This window comes from Pungitius pungitius, chromosome 4 (assembly GCF_949316345.1).
Source record: "Pungitius pungitius chromosome 4, fPunPun2.1, whole genome shotgun sequence".
Lineage (NCBI taxonomy): Eukaryota > Metazoa > Chordata > Actinopteri > Perciformes > Gasterosteidae > Pungitius > Pungitius pungitius.
This window is the reverse complement of record NC_084903.1, coordinates 20,408,686-20,432,361: the sequence shown is the minus strand read 5'-3', so window position 1 is coordinate 20,432,361 and position 23,676 is coordinate 20,408,686. Positions and strand designations below refer to the sequence as shown.

Sequence of the window (23,676 nt, the reverse complement as noted above, 5' to 3'; positions counted from 1 at the left end):
TCCGTTTAAGTGTTTAAAATAAAAGAATGTTAATAGGCCAGAGTTACTGTATGTGAGTAGTCAGTAATAGAGGTGATGCCACCCTCATAGACAGTTCTTGTGTGAGTTATTTCCGCTGTTTTCCAATTTCCTTCAGATTTGTATAAATTGAGCCATTTCCTGAGTAGCTGTACCGTGTAAGTCGGAGTGTGATGACTGAACTGGACTGTTCATATTCATTAGACCAGAGTAATCTGTGCACGCATTGTGTGTGTGGGGGGGAGAAGATATGGGCTGGCATTTAGACTCAATATCCCCGTCGAGTCTGAGATAGCTCTCAGCAAAGCCGGGAGCCTTTTGAAGAGCTGGTTGAGGGGATCTTGAATGCCAGCCGGCTTTATAGGACTTACTTCGCCAAATGTTAATACTCTGCCCTTTCGAGGGCCCCTGCAAACTCACAGGCACACACACACACACACATCGATCATGTTCCAATCAACACTCAATTTAAAACAAAATGAACATGTTGCTGTCACCAATCTCATCGTGTTTGCACCCCCCCCTCCCTTCCCCCCACCCGAGTGCTGTGGATCGAAGCTTATCACATGACTGCTCAACTACAGTAGATTTGCCATCGTTGTTTGGCGTGTTCTCCGCCGCGCTACCTCAAAGATACACTGATTGAATTATGTAACGGTCTGTGCAGTATCCGTGTGTCTAACTGCACTGTCTACCTCTCTGGTTCGTGTCTTGTCTTGTTTTGTCTGGTGCAATGCCAGAGATAGTCGCCCAGGATGATGGTGCAGGTTTGTGCACAGCCTGTGTGTGTCTTGCCCTGTGCTTCCAGCCTCAACTTTTGTATGTGTGCATCTGTGTCTCTTTTCCAACTGTTGATTTTCTTTTGTGTGCGACGAGTCATCAAGGTCGAAGAATTCAAAGATACTTTGTAGGCAAGAACCAAATGTATAGGTTTTTTTCTTTCTATCTGTATGTAATGTAAGGTGTTAGTACAATTCACTTCCTCCTTATATGTTCTCCTTCCTGACTTTCTTTTAGCTTTGGAGTCTCGGGCTCATCCTCGTCATTTATGCAACGCTGCAGGCCCACAGCAGTCTGCCGCGAACTGACCTTATCAGCGTATATTGTGTTTGAAAGATACCTATCTCTCTGCCCCCCTCCCCCCCGCCCCCCCCAGCGGCTCCCCCTCAGGCCCCAGCGGAGGATGTGGACCGATACCGACGCAGGTTCAACATGAGGATGCTCGTTCCTGGACGCCCTGTGAAGGAGACCCCCGCCACCCCCCCGCCGGTGCCCCCAGAGAGGCCCGCGTACAGGGAGAAGTTCATTCCCCCGGAGCTGAGCATGTGGGACTACTTTGTGGCCAAAGTGAGGCATTCAGTTCCACATACGTTGAATCCACTAACGGGATCTGTGACTCGCGGTCTTCGGCTCATTAAAAGTTCTGTTTGGCCTCATCTGCGTTCTCCGTTTGCCCTTTTTCCCTTCCGTCATTATTTCAGCCCTTCCTGCCGCTGTCGGACAGCAATGCCCTGTGCGACTCGGACGAAAGCGGCGCGGAGGACGACGAAGATGACGACGACGCATTCCTCTCTGACACGCAGATGACGGAGCACTCCGACCCCAACTCCTACAGGTAGGGCTCCACCTCGCCCGTCGGCTTTTTTTTTTTTTTCTTCCGATAACCGATCCGAAGCCTTAAGCACGTATTGAACTCGTCTGTCCGTGTGCTGCGCAGCTGGGCTCTGATCCGCCTGGCGATGGTGAAACTGGCTCATCACAATGTCAAGAACTTCCTCCCCATCACCGGCCTCGACTTTGCAGGTACTGCGCTCACCTTTTTCCTTCATAGCTTTTAGTATGTCGGGAAGTCATTTGTTGCTGGTGTTTGCTGAACACAGTGTTTGCTGTGAATGTGTTTGCGTCACAGAGCTGCCGGTCGTTTCCCCTCTGAGCAACGCCGTGCTGAAGACTCTGGAGCACTGGGAGCAGCTTCTGCTGGAGAAAATGAACAAGTTCGACGGCCCGCCGCCCAACTACATCAACACTTACCCCACTGACCTCAGCGCGGGAGGGGGCCCGGCCATACTCCGACACAAGGCCATGCTGGAGCCAGACAACACACCCTTCAAGTGAGTATTGCATCATGTGCAAAGATGTGGAGACAGTCTAACACACTCTTTACAGCAAGGTCTCCATTTACTTACTTACTTACTGCAGAATTGATCTCCACATCACATTCAGTAAGTAAGGGAAGGGAAATACAGATGAAAATTGACTCGCTGCTCTTTTACTTTGAGTTAAATGATTCTTCTCTTTACATATTTACTAGTGCATTGTATTCAAAAACAAAAAGGAAACACAATGTTTATTGTATCTTTAATTTTATTTTGAATACTTATTTCTTTAGGAGTCAAGAACATCCATTGCCACAGTATGTCAGACATACATGGAATTTGACATGGCAATTGGTGCATAACATTGGACGATAAGACAATGGAGAAGACAAATAACATAGTTTTCATAGTTTTAGTCACGCATGTCATAACAGAGTATTTACTGTAACGACCCGTTATTGGATGTTCTCATATGTGACCAACGTATTTTTGTCCCATGTGTTTTTTTTCTCAGGACAAAGAACACTCAGTCTTTTCCAGCCCGACGTCTTTGGCACTTCCTGGTCAAACAGGAAGTTCTTCAGGAGACTTTGATCCGTTACATCTTTACCAAGAAAAGGAAGCAGTGTGAGGTCAGCTGCCCACATGCATATATTAACTTCTGCTTGTTTTTTTTTTCTTCTGTTCAGTGTTCATTAGCTAAGACAATTAGACCCACAATTGTTTTATTGAACTTAAATTATTATCGTTACTTTTTAAAAACAGTTTATATTTACACCAAAATGCAAATGTCACTTCCCCCAACAGAACTACTGTATTTAACTATATTCTCCTTCACTTTTAATGTGTCTCTCTCACATTTTACTTACAAGAGGTCTAAAAGTGTAAGGATTAGCAGATTAGATCTTAAAAAAAAGGAATCCATAGTGACCACACGACAGCCCTGATGATAGTGATTGATGAGACACGGTTCAGCAGACCAGAGACATCCAGCCATGAAATGTAGTTTCTGGATGTTCGAAGACAACAGATGACCTGAAAAAAGGACTGACCTAATGTATAAATGGGCCAATTCAGTATACGTCTTCTTGTTATTTTTGCAGCGCATGTGTGAAGGGGAGTTACGCATATGCATGGAAAACAGAATGCACCCACTTCCCACACAAGCCTTTCGCTTTCCAAAGCGCTTAAGACAGGAGGTGATGATTTATGGAGGCGTTTCTCAGATACATAACAGAAAGTCTGAATCATCGAGAGAATTGGTAGCAAGACGGAAGAAACAAATCATTACATAAAGTGTCTTTTCTTGGTTATTGTGGACACAAAAAAGAAACACAGTTTCAACAACAACAACAAAAAATGTATGTGTGACTTGGGGGAGCTTTGTTTTTTCGTCTTTATCGGAAGCCTTAAATACTTAAAGATCGTTTGCCTTAATAGATAATAATAATAGACTGCTGTGATACCCAGATCCTACGCATGTGTCGCAATCCTTGTTAGGGCACAGAGAGGTGCTCACTGAGCATTTATCTGTGCTGTTGATGTTTTTGTAGGAGTCATTATCATTGCTTTGCCTCTTTACACATCTTAAACCAAGTACAAAACAGCCGACTGGCTTCTGTGACGTCCGGAGCTATTCATTATTATGTAATTACCTTTGTGTGCGCCCGCTAATGGCCGTGAATGGCAGTCGCAGGGATTGTGGTCGCAGGTTCATATCTTCGTTCATCCTGCTGCATGACTGTGTTTTGAGGTTTTTTGCATTTTATCATAAGTTGACATCAGAGATCCTTTTTACATTTTCTTTTCATTCCATGTTTCATTTTTCTGTGTTTGTGCATGTGTTTTTTGTGTCGTACCGTGTCTACATTGCCTCTGTGTGTGTGTTGTGAAGTCTGTAGAGAACCACATGGACCGTATAAACCCAAACTGCATAGCAGGAGCTAGCGGTCCCTATAAGGTAGTATCATTTACTGTACCAGCCGAGGCCCCCGGCTCTCTGTCTGTTCGTCCGTCCGTCCGTTTGGAAGAATCACTGTAAAGCCAAGCTTGAAGGGGCATGAAGAGGTCAATTAAACTGTACAGGACGCATCGTGCACCCAATGCACACGCGCTGCTGTGATGTTGTGGCTAGAGCTGGCACACTGGGGCAAGCTCTCAAAGGGGTTGTTTTTTATTTATTTATTTTTTTGTGGATGTATGAGATACCCATCCTTACTCTGTGTGTGACCTCCAGTAGTCTGGAGATGAGTGGCAGCATTAAGCTAAGCAATTTGTTGACTATTTTTGGAGGATGAAATACATTTTTCTGCCTCTGCCACACCGAACCGGGGGCTTGCTGACCACCATTTACTGCAAAGAATTCCCTGACTATGAACAAGTACCTCGTACCACCCCTCATCAAAAGAATCCAAACCATCCCTGGTAATGTCCCCTCCTCTGCTTGGCCCGGTAGTGATTCCTCTGGCCTAAAATCAGGCTTAGATCTGAGGACTTATCTTTCCGTATCACTGGGACACCTCTGACGTCGGCTCACATAACCTCACCTCCGATCCCGACCAATAACACGCCTCCCTGCGTTTCTCACTGCTTTCTCCTCTCTAGCTGGACTCATTCTGCTGGCCCCAAAAGTGACACAAAAAAAAAAGAATAAAGTCAGTTTGTCCTAGTTGTTGAGTTGTCACATACAGTAGACGTACTAACCCGCATGCTCACTGTCAGGGCTGTAAAAGGCTTGCTAATCATGGTGGGTGTTATCAACAAGGAATCCCCCAATCAGTGGTTGGAATTGTCAATATTTGATTGCGTTGAAGGAAATTAACATAATAAGCCTTAAAAAACCTACTTCTTTAGCTTCGACCTTTAAACGTGGATGTTTTAATTTTCTTTTCCAGGTGGAAGCGGATCTGGGCTACCCCGGAGGAAAGGCTAGAATCATCCATAAAGAGTCTGATATAATCATGGCATTCGCCATTAACAAGGTAAGATGTTCATGTAGCAAAAGATGACTGTGTGGAGCTTTATTTTATGAGTCTATAATAGACTTTTTTTAGTGTTTAATCTTGTTGCTTCCTCTCTCCTTGCTTCCCTCCTTTCACAGTCCAACTCCAACGAGATAGTGTTAGCCTCCACTCACGATGTCCAGGAGGTGGACGTGTCAACACTGGTGGCTGTCCAGCCCTTCACTTGGATAGGGGACGAATTTGACAAGGAGTCCCGCAGGTGAGATTCAGGGCACAATCATAGGCGGCATTTTGCCTGTTGTCAAAGGGATCAATATTGTGCAGAATGCTTTATATTAAACATCATTAACGTATTGTGTTCTGGAAAACACCCATCACAACTGTACCGAGCACAACTGTACCGAGTCAGTTTCAGGGCCGAGCCGAATATTTTAAATAAATCGGTATCTGCAGAAATGAAGCCCAGAATAAACACATCATTTCTTGCTGGTCCTTTTAACGATGGGGATCTGCAAAGGATTTCAACAAGAAACGGATTAATTGGATTTACATTTTACATTTTATTTAACATTTTCTTCCACTTTTTTCAGATCAAAGTCACATTAATTTAACTCAAAGGTGAATTAGTTTTTTTTAAAATTTTGCCAGAAAGAAATGGAAGAATGTGATTTAGTGAAGACTGATTATAAGCCACATTGTGTCATTGTTTTTCCATCATACTTTCATAACTCAGCCGATTATAATTCTAAAATTGTTATTAAATGGTGTAAAAGTGGTAATCTTACACCTGCAGCCACATCAGCAACGCCACTATTTAGCATGCGAATGGCTCTTGGTGCATTGTCTGTGTTTTAAACATCTCCACACAGCATTCTCAGCGTCGGTCTGTGGTCCTGTCGTGTTTTTACAGCTCTGACGACGTGGACCATCGCTCTTCTCACACCAACATCGCCCAGGCCAGCTCTGCCCCCTTCGCACCCCCACAGATGCAGGTCTCTGCGTCCATGCCGTGGCTCGGCAGCGGGCAGACCAGCATGGGGGCCAGCGTGGTACGAGTTCACACACCCAACGCGCTTTGACTCAAACACGGCCCCGAACCGTGCGGCTCTCCGTGACGGCCAGCAGGGGGAATCTGAGCTCTCTTTTGAAGCCCCGTGGCCTTCAATGAACTCTGCAGTCTTTCTTTTCATAACACGCACGAGATGGCATAAGTTCATCTCCATTCACCCGAGTTTGAACTTGAGGCCAACGTCTGATTCATCATTAACAAGCAACTTAACTGATCTGGATTTAAAACTGGCGTCTGTGGCCCCTCGTGCATTTTTAGGAGGTTTGAAAAAAAATGTTTAACTCTTATCAATGTCAAGCCAAACTGAGCTGCGCCGACTAAACAGCTGGCCTGCTGAGTCTATGCAGGCTGATATGGACAGCGTGTGTGTGTGCGTGTGGGTGTGTGTGTGTGAGTGTGAGAGTGTGTGTGTTCGCGCGGCAGTGATGGACGCACATAAACACCGATAGCTGCAGCTCTCGCAGCCGGTAACCCAAGGTGCAGATTTGCGTCACTCTTACACGCAGCCAGGGTTCTCCATGTCCCAGAAGTGTTGATAAATGTGGGCAGTAGAGCGCGATACACGGAGCGAGACGGGAGCGAGAGCGTCACGCAGGTTCAGCGAGGAGGCTCTCTGTGGCGCTCGGGTGGAGTCTCGTTGATTAAGATCCCAGCCTCTCGATGGCCTTTGAGCGCGCAGCACTGTTTGGTTCAGCAGTAAGAGGGCGTCCTGCACCCTCTGATAAATAATAAGTGTTATGACAAAAAAATCTGGAAATCAAAACTATTTATTTTCTGAACATCATACATTACATAACATATGTTTTTATTGTTGTTTTTTTTCAGATTATGAAAAGGAATCTCAACAATGTAAAGAGAATGACATCCCATCCTATATATCAGTATTGTAAGTGAGCCTTTCCCTCGCAGCAGGACCAGGAGGTTTCCATCTTGATGAGCTTCTCACCCTACTTTATCTCTCTCTTCCCCTCTTCCTGCCTCTCTCTGTCCTTCTTACTTCGTGTGTGTGTGTGTGTGTGTGTGTGTTGTGTGTGTGCACATGCGTGCGTCAGACATGACCGGGGCTCAGGACGGCAGTGTGAGAATGTTCGAATGGAACAGACCTCAGCAGCTCATTTGCTTCAGACAAGCAGGCAATGCCAGAGTCACCCGACTCTATTTCAACTCCCAGGGCAATAAGGTACAGACTCACACACACTCACACCAACACCCACACACGCACACACACACGGCGAGCTGTGTGTGTTGTCTATGCGGAGTGATTGTCCTGACGACTCTGTGCTCTTCCTGCAGTGTGGAGTCGCTGACGGAGAGGGCTTCCTCAGTCTGTGGCAGGTCAACCAGACATCCTCCAACCCCAAACCCTACCTGGTGAGGTCTCCTCCCACACCTTCTCCATCACCAACCCCGCCACACACACACACACACACACACACCCACAAATATCTTGTCATTAACAACAAAATGAATAATGAATCGCTCAAGGTGATGGTGTGCTGTTTGTCGTCCTGCAGAGTTGGCAGTGCCACACTAAGACCTGCGGTGACTTTGACTTCATCACCTCTTCCAGCCTCATAGCCACAGCGGGACAGTCCAACGATAACAGGTCAGCATCTGCACGGAGGAGATCTTTCCCGCGCCGTTGTCCCCTCACTCACGTCGTCCTCTCTGGTTCACTTTGTCCACAGGAATGTTTGCCTGTGGGACACTCTGGTTTCGCCGAGCAATACCATGGTGCACGGTGAGAAGCGCGTCCAACAAGCCAAATTTCCCCATGTTCTTTTTACATTTTTTTTGTTACATCAAGTCGTGATGCAATTCCTTCGCTTCAATCCGCCCCGCCGCTGCAGCGTTCCCCTGCCACGAGAACGGGGCCACCGTGCTGCAGTACGCTGCAAAGCAGCAGCTGCTCATCACCGGAGGCAGGAAGGGCTTTGTGTGCGTGTTCGACATCCGCCAGAGGCAGCTGCTGCACACTTTCCAGGCCCACGACTCCGCCATCAAGGCCCTCGCGCTGGACGCCTTCGAGGACTTCTTTGTCACTGGCTCTGCGGAGGGCAACGTGAAGGTGACGCCTCGCCCCATCGCTCACTCGCTCACGGAGCCGCCGTCGCACATATAGGCGGTCCTACGTCGGCTGTGCACCGAGGATTAATGTCTTATTTAGGAATATGATGGATTACTTTTGATCTATCATATTCTAGATGAATGCCGACTGATTCAACCATCTGCTTTGACCAAATTGGATGCTATTTGTGTTCTCCTTTAGTGTGCCCTTTTCCTGTGGAATGTGTTAGTATTCATATACATATATAACAGATTATTATTTATCTGAAAAACACGGACCACGTTTCAAGAGACACGCTATTGAATAATAGAGAATTATTTAATAAACAGCAAGAAGTTAGAAAACCATTTAAATCAAACAGGTGATAATAAAACTAACACAAATAAAGCTGATATGAATACATAAATGTGATTAAAGTTTAGTTATTCACATTATGAATTGATGAGAAAAGCCTAACTATGTAATGCATCGTACCAATGTGTTTTATTGGCCATCAAAATTGCGTAGATGCTTTCGATTTATCCTGAAAAATGTGACATTAAAGCAGCTGAGCGGATCTCAGCGGCTGTATAAATGAACACGAGAGCACATCTGATACATCAGACACGGGATTAGAAGGATGACCCTCCGCTGGCCTCCTGACGCTCGTTAAGTTAAGAACCGGACCATCGCAGTGGCTTAGCACGATCCAAAAAAAAACAAAAAAACTCAACACCAGTCCCATCCTCTCTGTCTCTGTCCCCGTCCCTGTCCCCAGGTGTGGAAGTTGGCCGGCCACGGGCTCATGCACTCCTTCAGCACCGAGCACGCCAAGCAGTCCATCTTCCGCAACATCGGCAACGGCGTCATGAAGGTGGAAACGCGGCCCGGCAACCGCATCTTCACCTGCGGGGCGGACGGCACGCTGAAGATGAGGGTCCTGCCCGACCGCTACAACATCCCCAGCAGCTTGGTGGACGTCCTGTAGCGCCGGAGTCCACAGAGGACAGACACGGAAAGGGGGGGGGGGGGGGGAAACACACAAAAGAGCTCACACTGGCTAGGCATCGAGCGTTTAACGGATGGGGGGGGGGAGAGTTGATCTAAAGTCCTCCGGGCCTTTTGGCATCATTCAGAGCGTGCCGTGTTTGTGGGTTGGGGGGTGGGGGAGTGCGGGGGGGGGGGGGTGGTGGAACGGAGCTGCAAGGATTCCTTTATTTATTTATTTCTCCTCCCCCCCCCCCCAATGGCTGAAGGCAAAGTCTCGAGCAAAAAAGGTATCATACTTGATTTTAAACGCAACATTTATTGTAATTTTATTGAAGAGTCTCTGCTCTTAGAGTGTGTCCATAGGGAAGCTATGCATGTCCTGTTCTCGTCCCGCGGTGCAATCACAGGTCTGTTGATAGTGCTCTGTAAAAGTGCTCAAGCAGAAATTTAAAAAGTGTGTAACTGTCGTCATTTTTGTGCCCACAGCTGAAATCTCTTCTGCATCTACTGTAACCAGCGCTGTGGTTTGTTATTAAGTCGGTGGCTTCCGGTGTGAATCGAGTTGTTGGAATCTGCTTTTTTTTGTTTTTTTTGTTTCAATGGTCTCCCTCGACCCAGCTGATTCTTTGCCCCCCCCACCGCCCCCACCCCACCAACCAACCCCCTTCCCTCCCTTTCACTGGTACTCTGGCACTCTCCTAGTTTGGGCTCGATCCGGCTCGCTTTGTTCCCCGCGTGTGTGTTTGCGTGCGCGTGTGTGTTTGCGTGCGCGTGTGTGTGAGCGTGCGTGCGTGCGTGCGTGCGTGCGTGCGTGTCGACTCTGCTGCCCGCCCACCTGCCCTCAAACGGCCGTGTGTGTGGCGTTCTCCCTGCTAGAACATTCCCTCCCGTCAACGTGGTTTCAATGTTTCCATCCGTCTGGTCCCGCTCGGCCCCCGGCAGAAACACAGCGGCCCACCTCTGGTTTTGCACAACAATATTCTTGAACTTGTTTTTAAGATGAATTTAATTTGCATTATTTAAATTATTTATATGTTTGCGTAGGTTTATTTTTGGTTTGTTGAGCGTTCCTCTTTAACTTATTGCCTTTTTACTTTAGGGATGTGAGGGGTTTTACTGTGTTCCCGACTGGACGGCGTGCGCACGTGACCTCGCTCGTTGTTTTTACCGTTTCATCACTAACAAAAAATAGATATTTGCACTCGAATTCTGGAGACACTAAAAGTTTATCTCAAATCAATATCAAAGAAGAAACTGTTGTTGTACAAATGAATGTCTGGCTTTATCTGGCCTAGTAGTACAACGTTTGAATATATAAATGAATAAATATATATATAAATATTTATATATATATATGAAATACCACAACAGCTTGTACAAACATGAAAGCATTTCTTTATTTTTGGTTTGTATCATACAAGCTGGATTAGTTGTAACTTTTGTTAGGTGTGTGCGTATGGTATTTATTAAAGAGATTTGTGTTTCTCTCCCTCTTTCGGCCCCCTATATGTACTGTATGTAGCTTAAGTGTTTTAAAATGGTCCTACTGGTGTGTATGTGTGTGCATGAAATAATGCAAAAGAAGCCTATATAATGGGTAGACGCTATTACTAGGGCACTTGAGCCTGGAGGTGTGTGAGAGAACAGGTCATGGTCAGAGTTTTACCTTTGTAAAGTGAATAAATTCTTTTTATTTCATCAGGCGGATTTTGCACTGTTGTTTTTTGTTTTTTTTGGTGATTTTCTGTCGAGAAGAAAGGCGCGACCAGCCGATATCATGCTGATGGATTGTCAATATGTACGGAATAAGAAAATACATCAAATATATCATGCAAATACACTAAGAGCTAACAATACAGACGGTCAAAGTGGAGTTAGATGTTCAATATAAATTAAATAGTTTGATACAAAATTATAAAAAGTGTACACGCTGTTAGTAAATCCAAAATCTCCCATGTACAATAGAATATAAATACAGCAGTATTTATCTTTAAACAGTTTGACAACAATTATTTGACCAAAAAAAAAAAACAACCGGGTTTGTGACGGGATGCTCTACAGGAAGTTCGGACTAGTGTGTACCTCCCCTAAAAAATGTAAATATGACGAGTTCCCAGAGGCGCCACCCCCATCCGTCACTCGTCGGAGGTGAAGTGCACCACTTGGAGCCTGACGTAGCCGCTGTCCCACGCGTACAGGTGCCTGTCCTCCGGGCTGTAGGACAGCATCGCCAGAACGCCGCCGGCGGGCCTCAGGTCGAAGGTCACGTTCACCGGCTTCCCCCTCAGCAGGTCGAAGGCGAAGGTGACCCTGGCGTCCTTGGCGTCGGTGACGTACAGGACCCCGCAGGCGATGAAGGCGTTGCCGGCCTTGGCGCGCGGGTACGTGGTGTTGATGTAGGACGCCACCGAGAAGGTCCCCTGGTCCAGCCGGGCCACCGTAACGCTCTCGTCCACGCTGGAGGCGAAGATCAGCCACAGGCCGTTCTCGTCCGCCGCCACCTTGAAGTAGGTCTTGGAGTTGTGCAGGAGGTAGGCCAGGTTGTGGTGCAGCGCGTTGTCCACGGTGAGCGCGTGGAGCCTCCTGGTGAGGAGGTCGAATCTGCGGGGGCGGGCAGAGCGCAGGCCCGTTAAACCGGGAAACGGGAGCGGACACCCCCCCCCTCCCCCCACACTCCCCCTCGCTGTCTTTCGGGTCTCACCTGGCGATGCTGGAGGTGCCGGCGATGTGGTAGTAGAGGGAGCCGTTGTGAACGGCGTGGCCGCAGCCTTGGTAGAACTTCCTGAGGTCCACGGCGCTGCCGCTGCCGTTCTGGAAGGAGGCGGCGCTCTGATACTCCTTCACCACGCGACCTGGGGACGAGGCGATGGGGAAAAAAAATGAGGCAACTTGAGGAACTTGAGCGTTGAAGGTAGGACCCAGGACTCACCGGAAAAGTGCTCCGCCACCCAAACCCTCTCGTCGTTCGGCCGGGCGCTGTCCCTCATCCACGCGCCGAACGTGTTCTCCATCTTGGTCACGTTCCTGGGGTTGATCAGAGACTTGATCAGGCACTCTGGAAGGGAAGCAGAAGACACACACACAGGCTCAGACGGCGAGCGTGGCGGGCGAGCGCGCTTCTCTCTCTCTCTCCGAACACGCACCGTGGCTCCTGGCGGGCTGCTGGTGGCGTTTCACGGAGGAGGTTTCGTCGTTTGGATTTGCTTGTAAAAGTCCTGTTGGGAAGAAAATTTCATTTACGGACATTACGGCGGAAATTGTGCTCGACTCGAGGGCTTTTGTGAGATCCAATCACACAGGTAGACGGTGTAATGTGGTTTGATTACTGGTCAACAAAGACCTCGCACCCAGAGTGTGAGCAGCCTGAAGGTTGGCTCTGTGGTGCCTTGTTCTGGAAGGCCCCTGAGGGCCAGGAGGGCCGGGGGGTCCGGGGGGACCTGGCGGCCCAGGAGGACCTGCGCAAAGAGGAAAAAGACGATATATAAAAAAACCTCTCAATGTTAACAAAAAACAGATTTTCTTTGATTTTGAAAAGAATATTTTTGGCCAATGTGCAGATAATCTCATATGAAGGATCCAACATTTTCAAGGCTGTGAGTGAAAAGCTCGACTTGCCCTCGACTATGACGTCATTGGACGGTTGTCCCGTCTCTCCTTGCAGGCCGGCCTCTCCACGCTCTCCCTTTTCACCCGGCTCTCCTTTCTCCCCTGGAGAGGAAGGCAGCAAATGGCTCCAAGACTGCTTTGTGAACTCAAAAGACTCGTGTTGTTAAAACGCTGAATATTTCCATTGACTTCCTTTTCTTTTTTTTTTTTTTTTAAGTGGCTGCGTGTGATTCTCTGTGTTTTGGGCATCTTTGACCCCCAGGTTACACTCAGCTCTTTGTCCGTGGCCTTGAACCCGCGGCCCTTCACTAAAATGGCCAGCGTTGCTGGAGGCATCGATGAAAATGGGTCAAATGAGTCAAAAACGGAACACAGCCCCAAATCACTCCTTACCTTTCTTCCCTCTTTTCCCATCGGCCCCCGGGAGCCCATTCAGTCCGGGAATGCCATCACTCCCATTGTGGCCGGGAAGGCCGTCCAAACCGGGTAATCCTACAGTAACACAAAAAGGAAAGAAAAAAAAAAAGGTCCTCTCCGTGGGTATGAATGGAAAACACATTCAGCTAGAATACGGGTCACTTAACCTCAAAAGAGACGTACAGTACGGCTGGATTTCTGAATTAAAAAAAAAAAGAATGGGCTTACCAGGCGGCCCCGGAGGTCCTGCAACAGAAGGGTTGTCCAGTGTTAGAGATTTAAAAAACAAAGGGTTTGGGTGGTCCTTCGTTGTGTCTCGTGACTCGTTTGTGCTCTGTTCTAACTCCGACTCACCTGCTCATTCCCCACTCACCTGGTTCCCCCCCCCCCCCCCCCCCACAACGAGTAGGTAGTTTAAAGAGCATTAATGAGACGTACCGGCGATGCAGACTCCCCTGGTGCTGTTGCAGATGTCAATCAACAATTTGATCTGAAGAGAAAAAGAAAATGGCAACATGAGGTTAAAACATTTGATCCCTCTCTCTCTCTCTCTCTCTCTCTCTCTCTCTCTCTCTCTCTCTCTCGCTCCACAGTTTCTAATAAATAAAAAACGAAACAGATCTATTTCCCCGCCCTTCCTCATTATTTCTCTGCTGTGTAAAATGTCCCCCAGAAGGAAGCTCCTCTCACCGGGACCATGGAGTAAGTCATCATCATCATCACGTCGTCCTGCACCTGTGCCTTGTGGTAGCTCTGCCCGCGCTGGTGCTTGTGCTTCATCTCGTCGGTCGCCTTCCTCTCTGCTTCCTCCCCCACCTCCTGACTGGCCTCCTGCAGACTGACCTCCTGCGCCTCCTCCCGCTGAGGCTCCTCCACCTCCTTCTCCAGCGCGCCGCTTCTCTTATTCCTGGAGTACTGGTATTGGTACTGGTTTTTCTGGTGCTCCCCGGCGCTCGCCCTCAGCCCCGCCGCCCCTCTGGGCACCTCCTGGAGGAACTCCACCACCGAGCTCCGCTCCACCTCCGTCAGCTTGGTCTCCGTCCGCTCCAGCAGGGCGCGCTGCTGGTTCTGCTGCGCCACCAGCACCAGGAGGCCCACGGAGTTCAACAACGCCACGGCGCACGTCCCGTAGAGCACCAAGCGCTGCGGGAGGGTCATGCTGGGGGTCGGGATCCACATGGTCACCACGTCGCCTCCTCCTGCCGTCGACTTCGGCATTCACAGCGGCCTGGAATCCCAACCGCGGTGAATGTGAAGGGATCGAGAAGAAAAAAAAAAACCAAACCAACTGGGAGGAAATCCCTTTGCTGAAGTCCAAGATGATGCGAAAGCTCCTGATGTGTCCAACGGGGTGGTCTGTCTCAGGGCACACTGGCAAAGTGCTGGTTGTGTTGTTCGCCAAGTGGAGAAGGGGTTGTGTGTGTGTGTGTGTGTGTGTGTGTGTGTGTCTGTGTGTGTGTGTGCACATGCAAACCAGTGATGTAGGAGTGGGCATTGCACAATCTTCCCTGGGATTGTCCGGGAAGAAACCCCGGCCTGTTCAGTCACCTGATTTATATTCAGGACGACCCATTCTACTGGAGCGCCGTGGGCCCGAGTGACATCACAGACACGGGCGCACAAAAGGCGCTCACATAACACGCGTGATACACTGCCGCAGACAACAAACTGACTGCTCATTATTAATGCTGACATACATTTACATTATTTAGTTGTTATCGTTGCACCAGAGAACCAATCAAATTGAATGAAAACGCGCGTTAACGTGGACGCGGTCTCCACCGAGTGTCTTCACGTCCTCTCCTTAGCGACTGCTGTATCCTCCTTTCCTCTTTCTGCCCCCCCCCCCGGCGACAGTCCTCGTCACATCCTCACAGCGTCCCTCCACCGAGCGCATCAATGACCCATTTCCATCGCTTTGAACGGAAAGTAAAAGCGACTCAGACCACAGAAACCAGACTTTTTTGGGGAGCTGCTTCGGCCTCTTTCCGCATAAGTGTAGGCGAAGCTTTCCTGTGATCACCTCGGCGACGACTTTGGTATTCGCTTTCGATAAAGGCAAGTTTATATGCTTCTCTGCTGATATGGAGCAGTGGCAGATGTATGGCTGACCTACTTGCTCTCGCAGCCGTGATACGCCTCATCTTACTTCTACACACACACACACACACACACACACACACGCGCGCGCGCGTGCGCACACGCAGGAAGAGAGCGACACCGGGCCTGCGTGGTGTAAACTCCCGAGGCTGTAGGTCACTCAGAGACAGCTCGCATTGCTCCAGCAGCACGTATGCAATGCCCCCCAACAGAACCACGCCGGCTCCCCTTCCCTCGGCTCCACCGGGTCGAGACCGGGAGTGGGGGGGTGGGGGGGCCCACAGAATCAGTTTTTCCCATGAGTCTGTGGTGGTTCTGTTTGGAGGAGCAGCTGCTTGATGAGGCCGGTCTTATCTCTCTTCTCACCACCAGGCTGAAAGGACCACGTCCGTCCCCGCTGCCGCAGGCCAAGGACGGCCGGCTCTTCTATCAGGACTCGTCCTCCCACCAACCTCTCCTCTCTTCTCCTTCCAAACACATCACTTTTTTTTTTCATCTGAATTGTGAGGCAAGATATTCACTGGTGTTCAGGCAGGTCACGTGAAATAAATGTTGTAGCCTGAGATGGCATCTACTCACTTTTGCCGGCGTGCCGCACGTCAACAAAAAAAAATGAAATTTGCGAATTCAGACGCCATCATCCGTGTTGTGACATTTAACCACTTTCCTCCCGTCGACCTCCTTTGTTCACTTGCGAACAACCGCCCACACAAAGATGCGGGTCGACCACGGAGCAGAGCACAGAGAGACGAGGTTAGGTCCACTTCTGTTTTTCACATGGCACGGCAGGGAAAGGGGGGGAGTGAGGGGTGGGGGGGGGTCTGTGTTGCCTCTGCGTAATCGTTGCAGAACAATCTAGGTCCAAGCAAATCATTCATTCAGGGGCCTCGGCGTGCAGTCGGGCCGGTTGAACTATCCGCGCATTCTTGGCCTGGTGTGGGCGGTGAGTGAATTCACAGAGCCGGTTGTGCGGAATGAGATCATGGAACAAACCCTGAACCCTCACACTCCAAACGGATAAAAAACGGCTTTGTGACCATTGCGAGATGAAATGAGATATATGGCCACTGGCCTAAAACGAAGTGGAGGTTTGTAAACGGAGTTCATGGAAGGCAATAAATACAAGTATTCTTCAAATGTCTTTTTTAAGAAGGCTTTATCAAGAAGCCTTGTGTTGACAGATAGATACGTGTAAGATATGTTAAGAAAGGCTCCAAAAGTTATCAACACGATAAAGATATGTCAGGATGGAAGCACATCAGTCTATATTTAAAAAGAAATGCTAAAATCATAGATCTGAGCCTGAAAATAAGTCAAATGTAATGGTTGAAAATGCTACCTGCTTATAAGTTTTAATTACTGCATTTTAAGTCCCTCCCCTTTTGAGACAGAAGAGAGGCTAAAAAACTATTGCGCAATGGTCGGTGTGTGTGATTTTCTTTTCACAACTTGATCGTGTTGCAGTAGTCTCCATCTACTGGTAGATTGTAATAAAAAGCTCCAATATAAAGACTTTAAAACGCCAATAAATAGTCTAATCTTTTCCTTCTCCTTCCTTTCATAGAAGAAATTTAAAAAAAACTGAAGTTGTTATGTTTGTCTCAAAATCGGAGAATCATATTTTTGCTAGAGAGATAAAGCTGAAATAATAACATCAACAATGACCCACTTTCACTTGATCTCACAGGCCAGGTGCTCTTTTGTGGGATCTCCGGTCTGATTTCTTTTTGATGTTCAAAGGGAAGAACTCGCTTCTCATCACCAAAATGTCAAACAGGACCCATGAACCCGCTGGATCGGACTCCACAACACGCACCCGCCGAACCGCGTCCTCTACGCCCAAGGCCGCGGGCACAAATCCAACGCCTCCAAGGTTACGAGTGTATTGTTTACCATTTTTTCTTCAACTGTTGTGGCTTTTGCATCGCCCTGACCTGGCTCGCAACCAGCTGAGCCTGCGTATAAAGTGGAATCTTCCGGATGGTCTGAGGCAGTTTCGTGCCAACCAGCCTTTTCTCATGGATCTGATCTCGGCCTGCGAACGGACCGTGACTCCCGTCGGCCTGGAGACCATCGTGGCGGACCTGGTCTCCGCGTCGCCCAACGCCACTGCGGCGGGGTCCCCCGCCGTCTCCGTGGCAACCAGGACCCTGATCCTGCTCGCCTGCCTGCTGCTGGCGGCGTGGAAGCGGGCGGACAAGAAGGAGACTGTGCCCGGTAGGTTCAAAGGTTGCGATTTTTCTTTCCCCCACTGAAGTTCACGTGAGCTGAACACGCCGCTATTGCCATTTCGCAGGGCCTTGTTTCTGCCTGGGCTTGGGCCCGCTCCTGTCGTACGTGAGATTCATTTGGACCGGTTTGGGCACCGCCAGCAACTACTACAACAACAAGTACGGAGACATCGTGAGGGTGTGGATCGACGGAGAGGAGACGCTCATACTCAGCAGGTCGGTGACCCCCCCCCCAAACCCTCGACGCCGAAAGGGCGAAAAAGTCCGAGCACCGCCGATCCAGGTGTGGTCATCTGTTACCGTTTTTTCCTCCTCTTCCTGCAGGGCGTCGGCCGTGCACCACGTGCTGAAGAACGGGCATTACACTTCACGCTTTGGCAGCAGGCGAGGACTCAGCTGCATGGGCATGAACGAGAGAGGCATCATATTTAACAACAACGTGACTCTGTGGAAAAAGATACGCACGTACTACACCAAAGGTAACGTTGCACACCCCTCTGATGCGGACTGGCCGGTTCGGTCCAGGGGGGGGTCACGTGATAGACAGGTATCTGATTTGCTCTCAGTCACGTAGACGTAGGGTTTCGTGTGCGTCAGCCCTGACAGGTCCGGGCTTGCAGCAGACGGTGGAGGTCAGCGTCTCCTCCAGCCAGAAGCACCTGGACGACCTGGGCGGTTTGGGCCGCGTGGACGTCCTCAGCTTGCTCCGCTGCACCGTGGTCGACATCTCCAACCGGCTGTTCCTGGGCGTGCCTTTCGATGGTCAGTCGGCTCTTTTCGCTCATCCTCCCGATTGTTGTCGCGAAGTCACGCGAGCTTAGCGGGAGTCAGGTATGTCATGGGCCCGGGTCGGGGTATTAGGATTGGCTGATTTTTTTTACTCCTCTGTGTGCAGAAAAGAAAATGCTGCTGAAGATCCACAAGTATTTTGACACGTGGCAGACGGTGCTGATTAAGCCAGACGTCTACTTTAAATTGGGGTGGATTCATCGAAGGCACAAGAGGGCGGCGTGAGTCACTCGCTCTGGAACTCACTCACACATCAGCGCGCGTCCTTGTTTTTTTTCGGGGCTGGATCTTTATTGTTCAAACGTTACTTTGTCTGTGGCCTCACAGCCAGGAGCTGCAGGACGCCATCGAGAGCCTGGTGGAGCAGAAGAGGCGAGACGTGGAGCAGGCGGAGAAACTGGACAACATCAACTTCACCGCAGAGCTCATATTTGCGCAGGTCAGCCTTACAACTAGAGCTTTTTGTCATTTGGGGTTAATTATTATTATTTGGGGAGTAATTAACGTTTTCCTGCACCTGCGTGTGTGTTTCCAGAACCACGGGGAGCTGTCTGCGGAGAACGTGAGGCAGTGCGTGTTGGAGATGGTGATCGCAGCGCCGGACACTCTGTCCGTCAGCCTCTTCTTCATGCTGCTGCTCCTCAAACAGAATCCAGATGTGGAGTTCAAGCTGCTCCGTGAGATAGACACCGTCTTAGGTGAGGGAGCTGGGGGGGGGGGGTGGGGTGGGGAGGATGATTAAAAACGCTGTGGGGAGTAAGAGCCGTCTGTAGTAGCGCTGTCTCACTTCCCGTTGCGTTGCCGCAGGCGACGGGCCGCTCCGGAACGGGGACCTGCAGAGGTTACAGGTGCTGGAGTGCTTCATCAACGAGTGCCTGCGCTTCCACCCCGTGGTGGACTTCACCATGCGCCGAGCCCTGTCCGACGACGTCATAGACGGCTACAGGGTGCCCAAGGGCACAAATATCATCCTGAACACCGGCCGCATGCACAGGACAGAGTTTTTCCTCAAACCCGATGAGTTCAGTCTGGAAAACTTTGAAAAAAATGTGAGTACACGTTCATTTCTTAGGTCAAATTAAAGGTCAGATCAAATAAATCAACATGTTAAAACTTGGAAAGCATTTTTTCCCATTCAGCGTGCCCAAGTTTAAATATTTGGGGGATATTTTGAGATATTTATGCAGTTACTTTTTTCTTCCTTGCTTTTCTCACTGGTTTGAGGCGGGGGGGGGGGGGGGACATTCCAATCAAAAACTGACAGAGGTTTTATAAATATTTCCCAATACCGTAGTCAGTAAATATTGATGAAATATTGATGTGTTTTAACCACCTCGCTCATTAACCCCCCCCACCCCCCCCCGCCCCCCCTCAGGCTCCTCGCCGGTACTTCCAGCCGTTCGGTTCGGGCCCCCGCGCCTGTGTCGGCAAGCACATCGCCATGGTGATGATGAAGTCCATCCTGGTCACGCTGCTGTCCCAGTACTCGGTTTGCCCCCACGAGGGCTTGACCCTGGACGGCCTCCCGCAGACCAACAACCTCTCCCAGCAGCCCGTGGAGCAGCAGCAGGAGAGCGAACACCTCAGCATGACATTCTTACCCAGACAGAGAGGAAGCTGGCCAGATGCCTGAGACGTGGAAATCTCACACCAGTGTACAGAGATATGTTTTATACTTTTGTTACGTATTAAATGCGCGTATTTCTAGGTGAACTTTTATGTATGTTTGTGATTTTAGAACATGCAAATACCCAAGTAAATGTAAATTATTGTGCCGATAGTACGTGATGTTGTCTTCTTTTTTTAAATGTGATTACAAAGCCCACACGCTGTTTGTATATTACGCATACAGGCACATACTGCAAATAATCACCAGCCCCTGTATACTCTAAGGATTCATTTATTTTTTTGCACTATACAGAATACCCAACTTGTAAATAGATGTTTTTTTTATTATTATTACTTTGTATTTATAGGCCTATTTATATAATATATATGTGAACACCTAATATTTTCTCCGCTGTGTTTTTAAATAACAGTTCTGTCTTTTGTTTGACTTTATTTGTCTTTCTTTTTTGCCCTTGTTTTTAGCTGTTATTCTATTTCTGTGTAAATACATTAAAAAAGAAGATGAAAACCCGTGTCTCTTCTGTGTTTGCAAGTATCAATCAGGAGAGGGCGCTATAAGACATATGACGCCATCTGAAGGGGGCCACAGCCTGAATACAGCTACCCGTTTCTCCATTATGTTCCATTGCTGCACAAGATTTCTAAATATCTCGGTAGATGGGGTTTATATGTATATGTGTGTGTGTGTCTGTGTACTGTATTGAGTCATGACGTGTGTGTGTGTGTGTGTGTGTGTGTGTGTGTGTGTGTGTGTGTGTGTGTGTGTGTGTGTGTGTGTGTGTGTGTGTGTGTGTGTGTGTGTGTGTGTGTGTGTGTGAAAGTAAATAGTACTGTGTGTGTGTTTGTGTGTTGCTTCCAGGTGTCTTGGGATAAAGCAAGTCTCATTTTACAAGATGCAAATCATCTCCAACTGCACTTTGTTACATGCATCTTGTGTACTTATCAGGAAAAACACCCCTCTTGACAATGATCTGCATCATCTCTATTGAACCTGAGGCCTCCATATTGGGAGTTGAGAGGGTCACAATAGAACCGAGAGGGTCAAGTTATAAATTCATAGATGCATCAGTTTGAGTTTTTAAAATGACACTTCCAACGATGCCTGTCATATTTGTTAACACTTACTACAGTGCACAGTTGCCTCGAGGGGGAAACAATGTCTTAATTATCACTTCCTCGTGTAACGGCCTAATACTGTCGATTTAGATCACTATCTATTTCTATCTATATCTGTTTATCCCTCAATCTCTCTGTCAATCAATCTGTCCATCTTCCTCACTTCATATTTAAGGCTCTATCCGTCGATCCATCAATCGATTTCTATATCTTATACATATATATATATATGTTAGCATGCTAATCTGCACTAAATACAAAGGCAGTAGAGATGCCTTGATTTATTTGGTTGAAAAAATGACAGGAATTGAAATAAAATCTGAAGTTGGCAATTAGTCAAGGGGGGCGATGTCTTTGGCCGATGACATGGGCAAAACGTTCAACAGTTGCAAATTTCCCTGAAGAATCGAAATGGGTTTACAGTAAAGGTATTATTAATATTTGGAAAAAAGAAAAGGTGGGCATCTTGGGTTGCGTGGCGGAGAACTCGCGCCATGAGATTAGGTTACATCCTGTACTCATACGACTCCTCGGCCTCCAAATTGCAGGTTGTCGGGCATCTGCTAAATAGATCAAACCTACCACTGAGGACTGTGGTGTGTGTGTGTGTGTGTGTGTGTGTGTGTGTGTGTGTGTGTGTGTGTGTGTGTGTGTGTGTGTAGATTTGGGAAACATTTTCATAAGGGAATTGAATAATACTTGTGGGTTTAAACTGTGTCAGCGGGCCGAAGGGTCTGTGACAGGCCCTTCATGAAGCGTTCTACGCTGAGTAGAACTGAGCTGCACCACCGTACCAAAGTGAAGGATTCATCACAATCTGAGGAGCCTCCATGAAGCGTTGCGTGCGTTCCTCCTCTCGAAGGAGTGCGCGGGTTCTTCATTTGTGGCTTTTGTGTTTCGTCACATGATGTACTTTTTCCTTCTTTTCTTCCACTCGTTTCTTTCGGCCAGTGACAGACGAGATTGAGCCAGGGCGCCAGAAGAGCTCTTAAAATAACCGAGACGCAAAAAGCCTCGCAGCAAAAAGGTTTCGACTGTCTGATTTTAAAAATCGGGTTTATTAAATGCTGTTTACCACACACACACACATACACAGGTACACACTGTGTTGTTCTAGGATTCTCAAATGCCAGTGGCCATATTGTCCCTTGGGTTTTCAGTCCCCTCGCTGGATTACTGCCTCATCAAAAGAGAGCCCCGGTTGTCGTGGAAACGTCTACCGGCTATCCACTCATCTCTCGCCGCACATCGTCGATTACCTCCCACTGTCGGATGTGACGGTGGGTTTTTTTTTTGGTTGTTTTTTTTGTCCTGCGTCCCTGCGAGACCTTTTGACTGATTTTCAGGGCCTCGAACATTCGCGGCGGCGGAGGCGTGGCGGTGGATCTCCGGGCCTGCAGAGCGCGCGGGGGCCCCCCCTCCCCTCCCGTGCCAGACGCCGGATCCCAGGGGGCAACTCTCACTTCACGGAGGGCCTTTCAGAGTCAGCTCATTTGGTTCTCATTGAACATCAGAGAGGGGGGACAGGAAGCCCTGCTTCTTCTTTTGGAAGATTCGGTGTGAGGCACAGCTGCAAACCTTTCACTTCCACCCTGCTTGCTTTTTTTTCAACATTTCCAAACGTCCATTGCACAGAGCTGCCATGAAGACGGCTTTTACTACGTTACACATACAGATACATTTGACATAAACTTACATGGTACTTGAAATAAAATATTTCCAATTGCATTGCAAACAAAGAACTTGTTGTCCTCCCCACTGCTCTGCTGATGAAAGTACAGCTGTAGCACACTGCATGCTGCTACTTGTTGCTCCTTCTACACTTATACGCTACCACATTTCAGAGGGAAATGTACTTATAAACATTTAATCCAGCGCACGAATTTAACATTCAAATTGACTGGAAACGGAGATTAATAGATTCATGAATATGTGGTAAATTCTTCTAAATCTCCTTCTCTCAGCAGTGGTCATCGTCTCCTGTCAGTGGGGTGGGTCCATCCTATCGCGCACTGGTACACAGCAGACTGTAGTTACACAATGAGGAGGAAACACCAACCAAACAAAAGGCCACATTTATTGAGGCCCTGATGATGGACGATACGTCAGTGACTGAATTACTGAGGCTCAGATGAAACTCACAAACATTAAATGATAATATATTCAGTTACTTTTGATTTAACAAAATGCACGGTATGCGAGGTGAACACCTTTAACCTCCCGGATCCAAGCAGCCTCGCCTGCTGGGGGGGGGGGTGGGGGGGGTTTCGGTCGTGTCTTCACACTGCCGCCGCGATAACAATATTGCAGAGGAGGCTGCACATGTGAACACGACCCAGTGAGCCCCGGGCAGCGGGCAGGCAGCACGATGCCATCTGCTGCCCGGCGTCCACGCTGTGCAACAGTCATCTGCACACCTGGGAGGGTGTCGCCCGGAACTGTTGTCGGACCACCGACTGCACACCCACCTGCCCCCCCCCCCCCCCCCCACCCTTCCTCCTCCACCCTCCAGCTTCATCTTCATGTTATCCAACAGGCGGAAAGGCGAGAGGGAACTCGAGGTGATTTAATAGGAAATGAAGCATTTCCAACATCCGCCTTTAGA

At 48.5% G+C, this 23,676-nt stretch overlaps 3 protein-coding genes across 6 annotated transcripts in view; 2 read left to right on the top strand and 1 right to left on the bottom strand.

The window, feature by feature from the left end:
- Positions 1–9,225, top strand: part of dmxl2 (Dmx-like 2) — a 30,944-nt gene extending 21,719 nt beyond the window's left edge. For 3 of the 4 annotated variants that reach the window (XM_037454106.2, XM_037454115.2, XM_037454097.2), the window contains exons 39-54: positions 1,175–1,365; positions 1,500–1,633; positions 1,736–1,821; positions 1,928–2,129; positions 2,629–2,746; positions 4,009–4,074; positions 5,009–5,095; positions 5,215–5,336; positions 5,988–6,126; positions 6,972–7,032; positions 7,199–7,326; positions 7,440–7,517; positions 7,661–7,752; positions 7,835–7,887; positions 7,997–8,214; positions 8,972–9,225. In XM_037454106.2, coding sequence (XP_037310003.2) covers positions 1,175–1,365; positions 1,500–1,633; positions 1,736–1,821; positions 1,928–2,129; positions 2,629–2,746; positions 4,009–4,074; positions 5,009–5,095; positions 5,215–5,336; positions 5,988–6,126; positions 6,972–7,032; positions 7,199–7,326; positions 7,440–7,517; positions 7,661–7,752; positions 7,835–7,887; positions 7,997–8,214; positions 8,972–9,181 — 1,985 coding nt within the window. In that variant the 3' untranslated portion in view covers positions 9,182–9,225. The remainder of the gene's footprint in view (positions 1–1,174; positions 1,366–1,499; positions 1,634–1,735; positions 1,822–1,927; positions 2,130–2,628; positions 2,747–4,008; positions 4,075–5,008; positions 5,096–5,214; positions 5,337–5,987; positions 6,127–6,971; positions 7,033–7,198; positions 7,327–7,439; positions 7,518–7,660; positions 7,753–7,834; positions 7,888–7,996; positions 8,215–8,971) is intronic. The other variant, XM_037454124.2, reaches the window with a different exon arrangement.
- Positions 9,226–10,562: 1,337 nt separating this feature from the next.
- gldn (gliomedin) lies at positions 10,563–14,623 on the bottom strand. Its single transcript, XM_037454049.2, has 10 exons — positions 13,897–14,623; positions 13,645–13,696; positions 13,435–13,452; positions 13,183–13,281; positions 12,799–12,891; positions 12,531–12,638; positions 12,327–12,398; positions 12,113–12,238; positions 11,885–12,035; positions 10,563–11,784 (listed from the first exon to the last, which is right to left on the bottom strand). The coding sequence occupies exons 1-10, from the start codon at positions 14,422–14,424 to the stop codon at positions 11,319–11,321; spliced, it is 1,713 nt and encodes a 570-aa protein (XP_037309946.2). The 5' UTR covers positions 14,425–14,623; the 3' UTR covers positions 10,563–11,318.
- A 2,688-nt stretch (positions 14,624–17,311) lies between these two features.
- On the top strand, positions 17,312–20,461 carry LOC119197603 (aromatase). The gene is made up of 9 exons (XM_037454072.2): positions 17,312–17,523; positions 17,603–17,753; positions 17,862–18,016; positions 18,135–18,299; positions 18,433–18,547; positions 18,654–18,765; positions 18,862–19,024; positions 19,134–19,375; positions 19,702–20,461. Exons 1-9 carry the CDS (start codon positions 17,325–17,327, stop codon positions 19,957–19,959), a joined length of 1,560 nt encoding a protein of 519 aa, XP_037309969.2. The 5' UTR covers positions 17,312–17,324; the 3' UTR covers positions 19,960–20,461.
- Positions 20,462–23,676: the final 3,215 nt, after the last annotated feature.

Excerpts from the sequence above, each read along its gene's own strand:
- LOC119197603 (XM_037454072.2), top strand. The coding sequence starts at position 17,325 with ATGGATCTGATCTCGGCCTGCGAACGGACCGTGACTCCCGTCGGCCTG. Across the intron at positions 17,524-17,602 it reads CAAGAAGGAGACTGTGCCCG|GGCCTTGTTTCTGCCTGGGC; the intron begins GTAGGTTCAAAG and ends GCCATTTCGCAG. Across the intron at positions 18,548-18,653 it reads CGAAGGCACAAGAGGGCGGC|CCAGGAGCTGCAGGACGCCA; the intron begins GTGAGTCACTCG and ends GTGGCCTCACAG.
- gldn (XM_037454049.2), bottom strand. The coding sequence starts at position 14,424 with ATGCCGAAGTCGACGGCAGGAGGAGGCGACGTGGTGACCATGTGGATC. Across the intron at positions 13,697-13,896 it reads TGACTTACTCCATGGTCCCG|ATCAAATTGTTGATTGACAT; the intron begins GTGAGAGGAGCT and ends TTTTCTCTTCAG. Across the intron at positions 11,785-11,884 it reads GGCACCTCCAGCATCGCCAG|ATTCGACCTCCTCACCAGGA; the intron begins GTGAGACCCGAA and ends CCGCCCCCGCAG.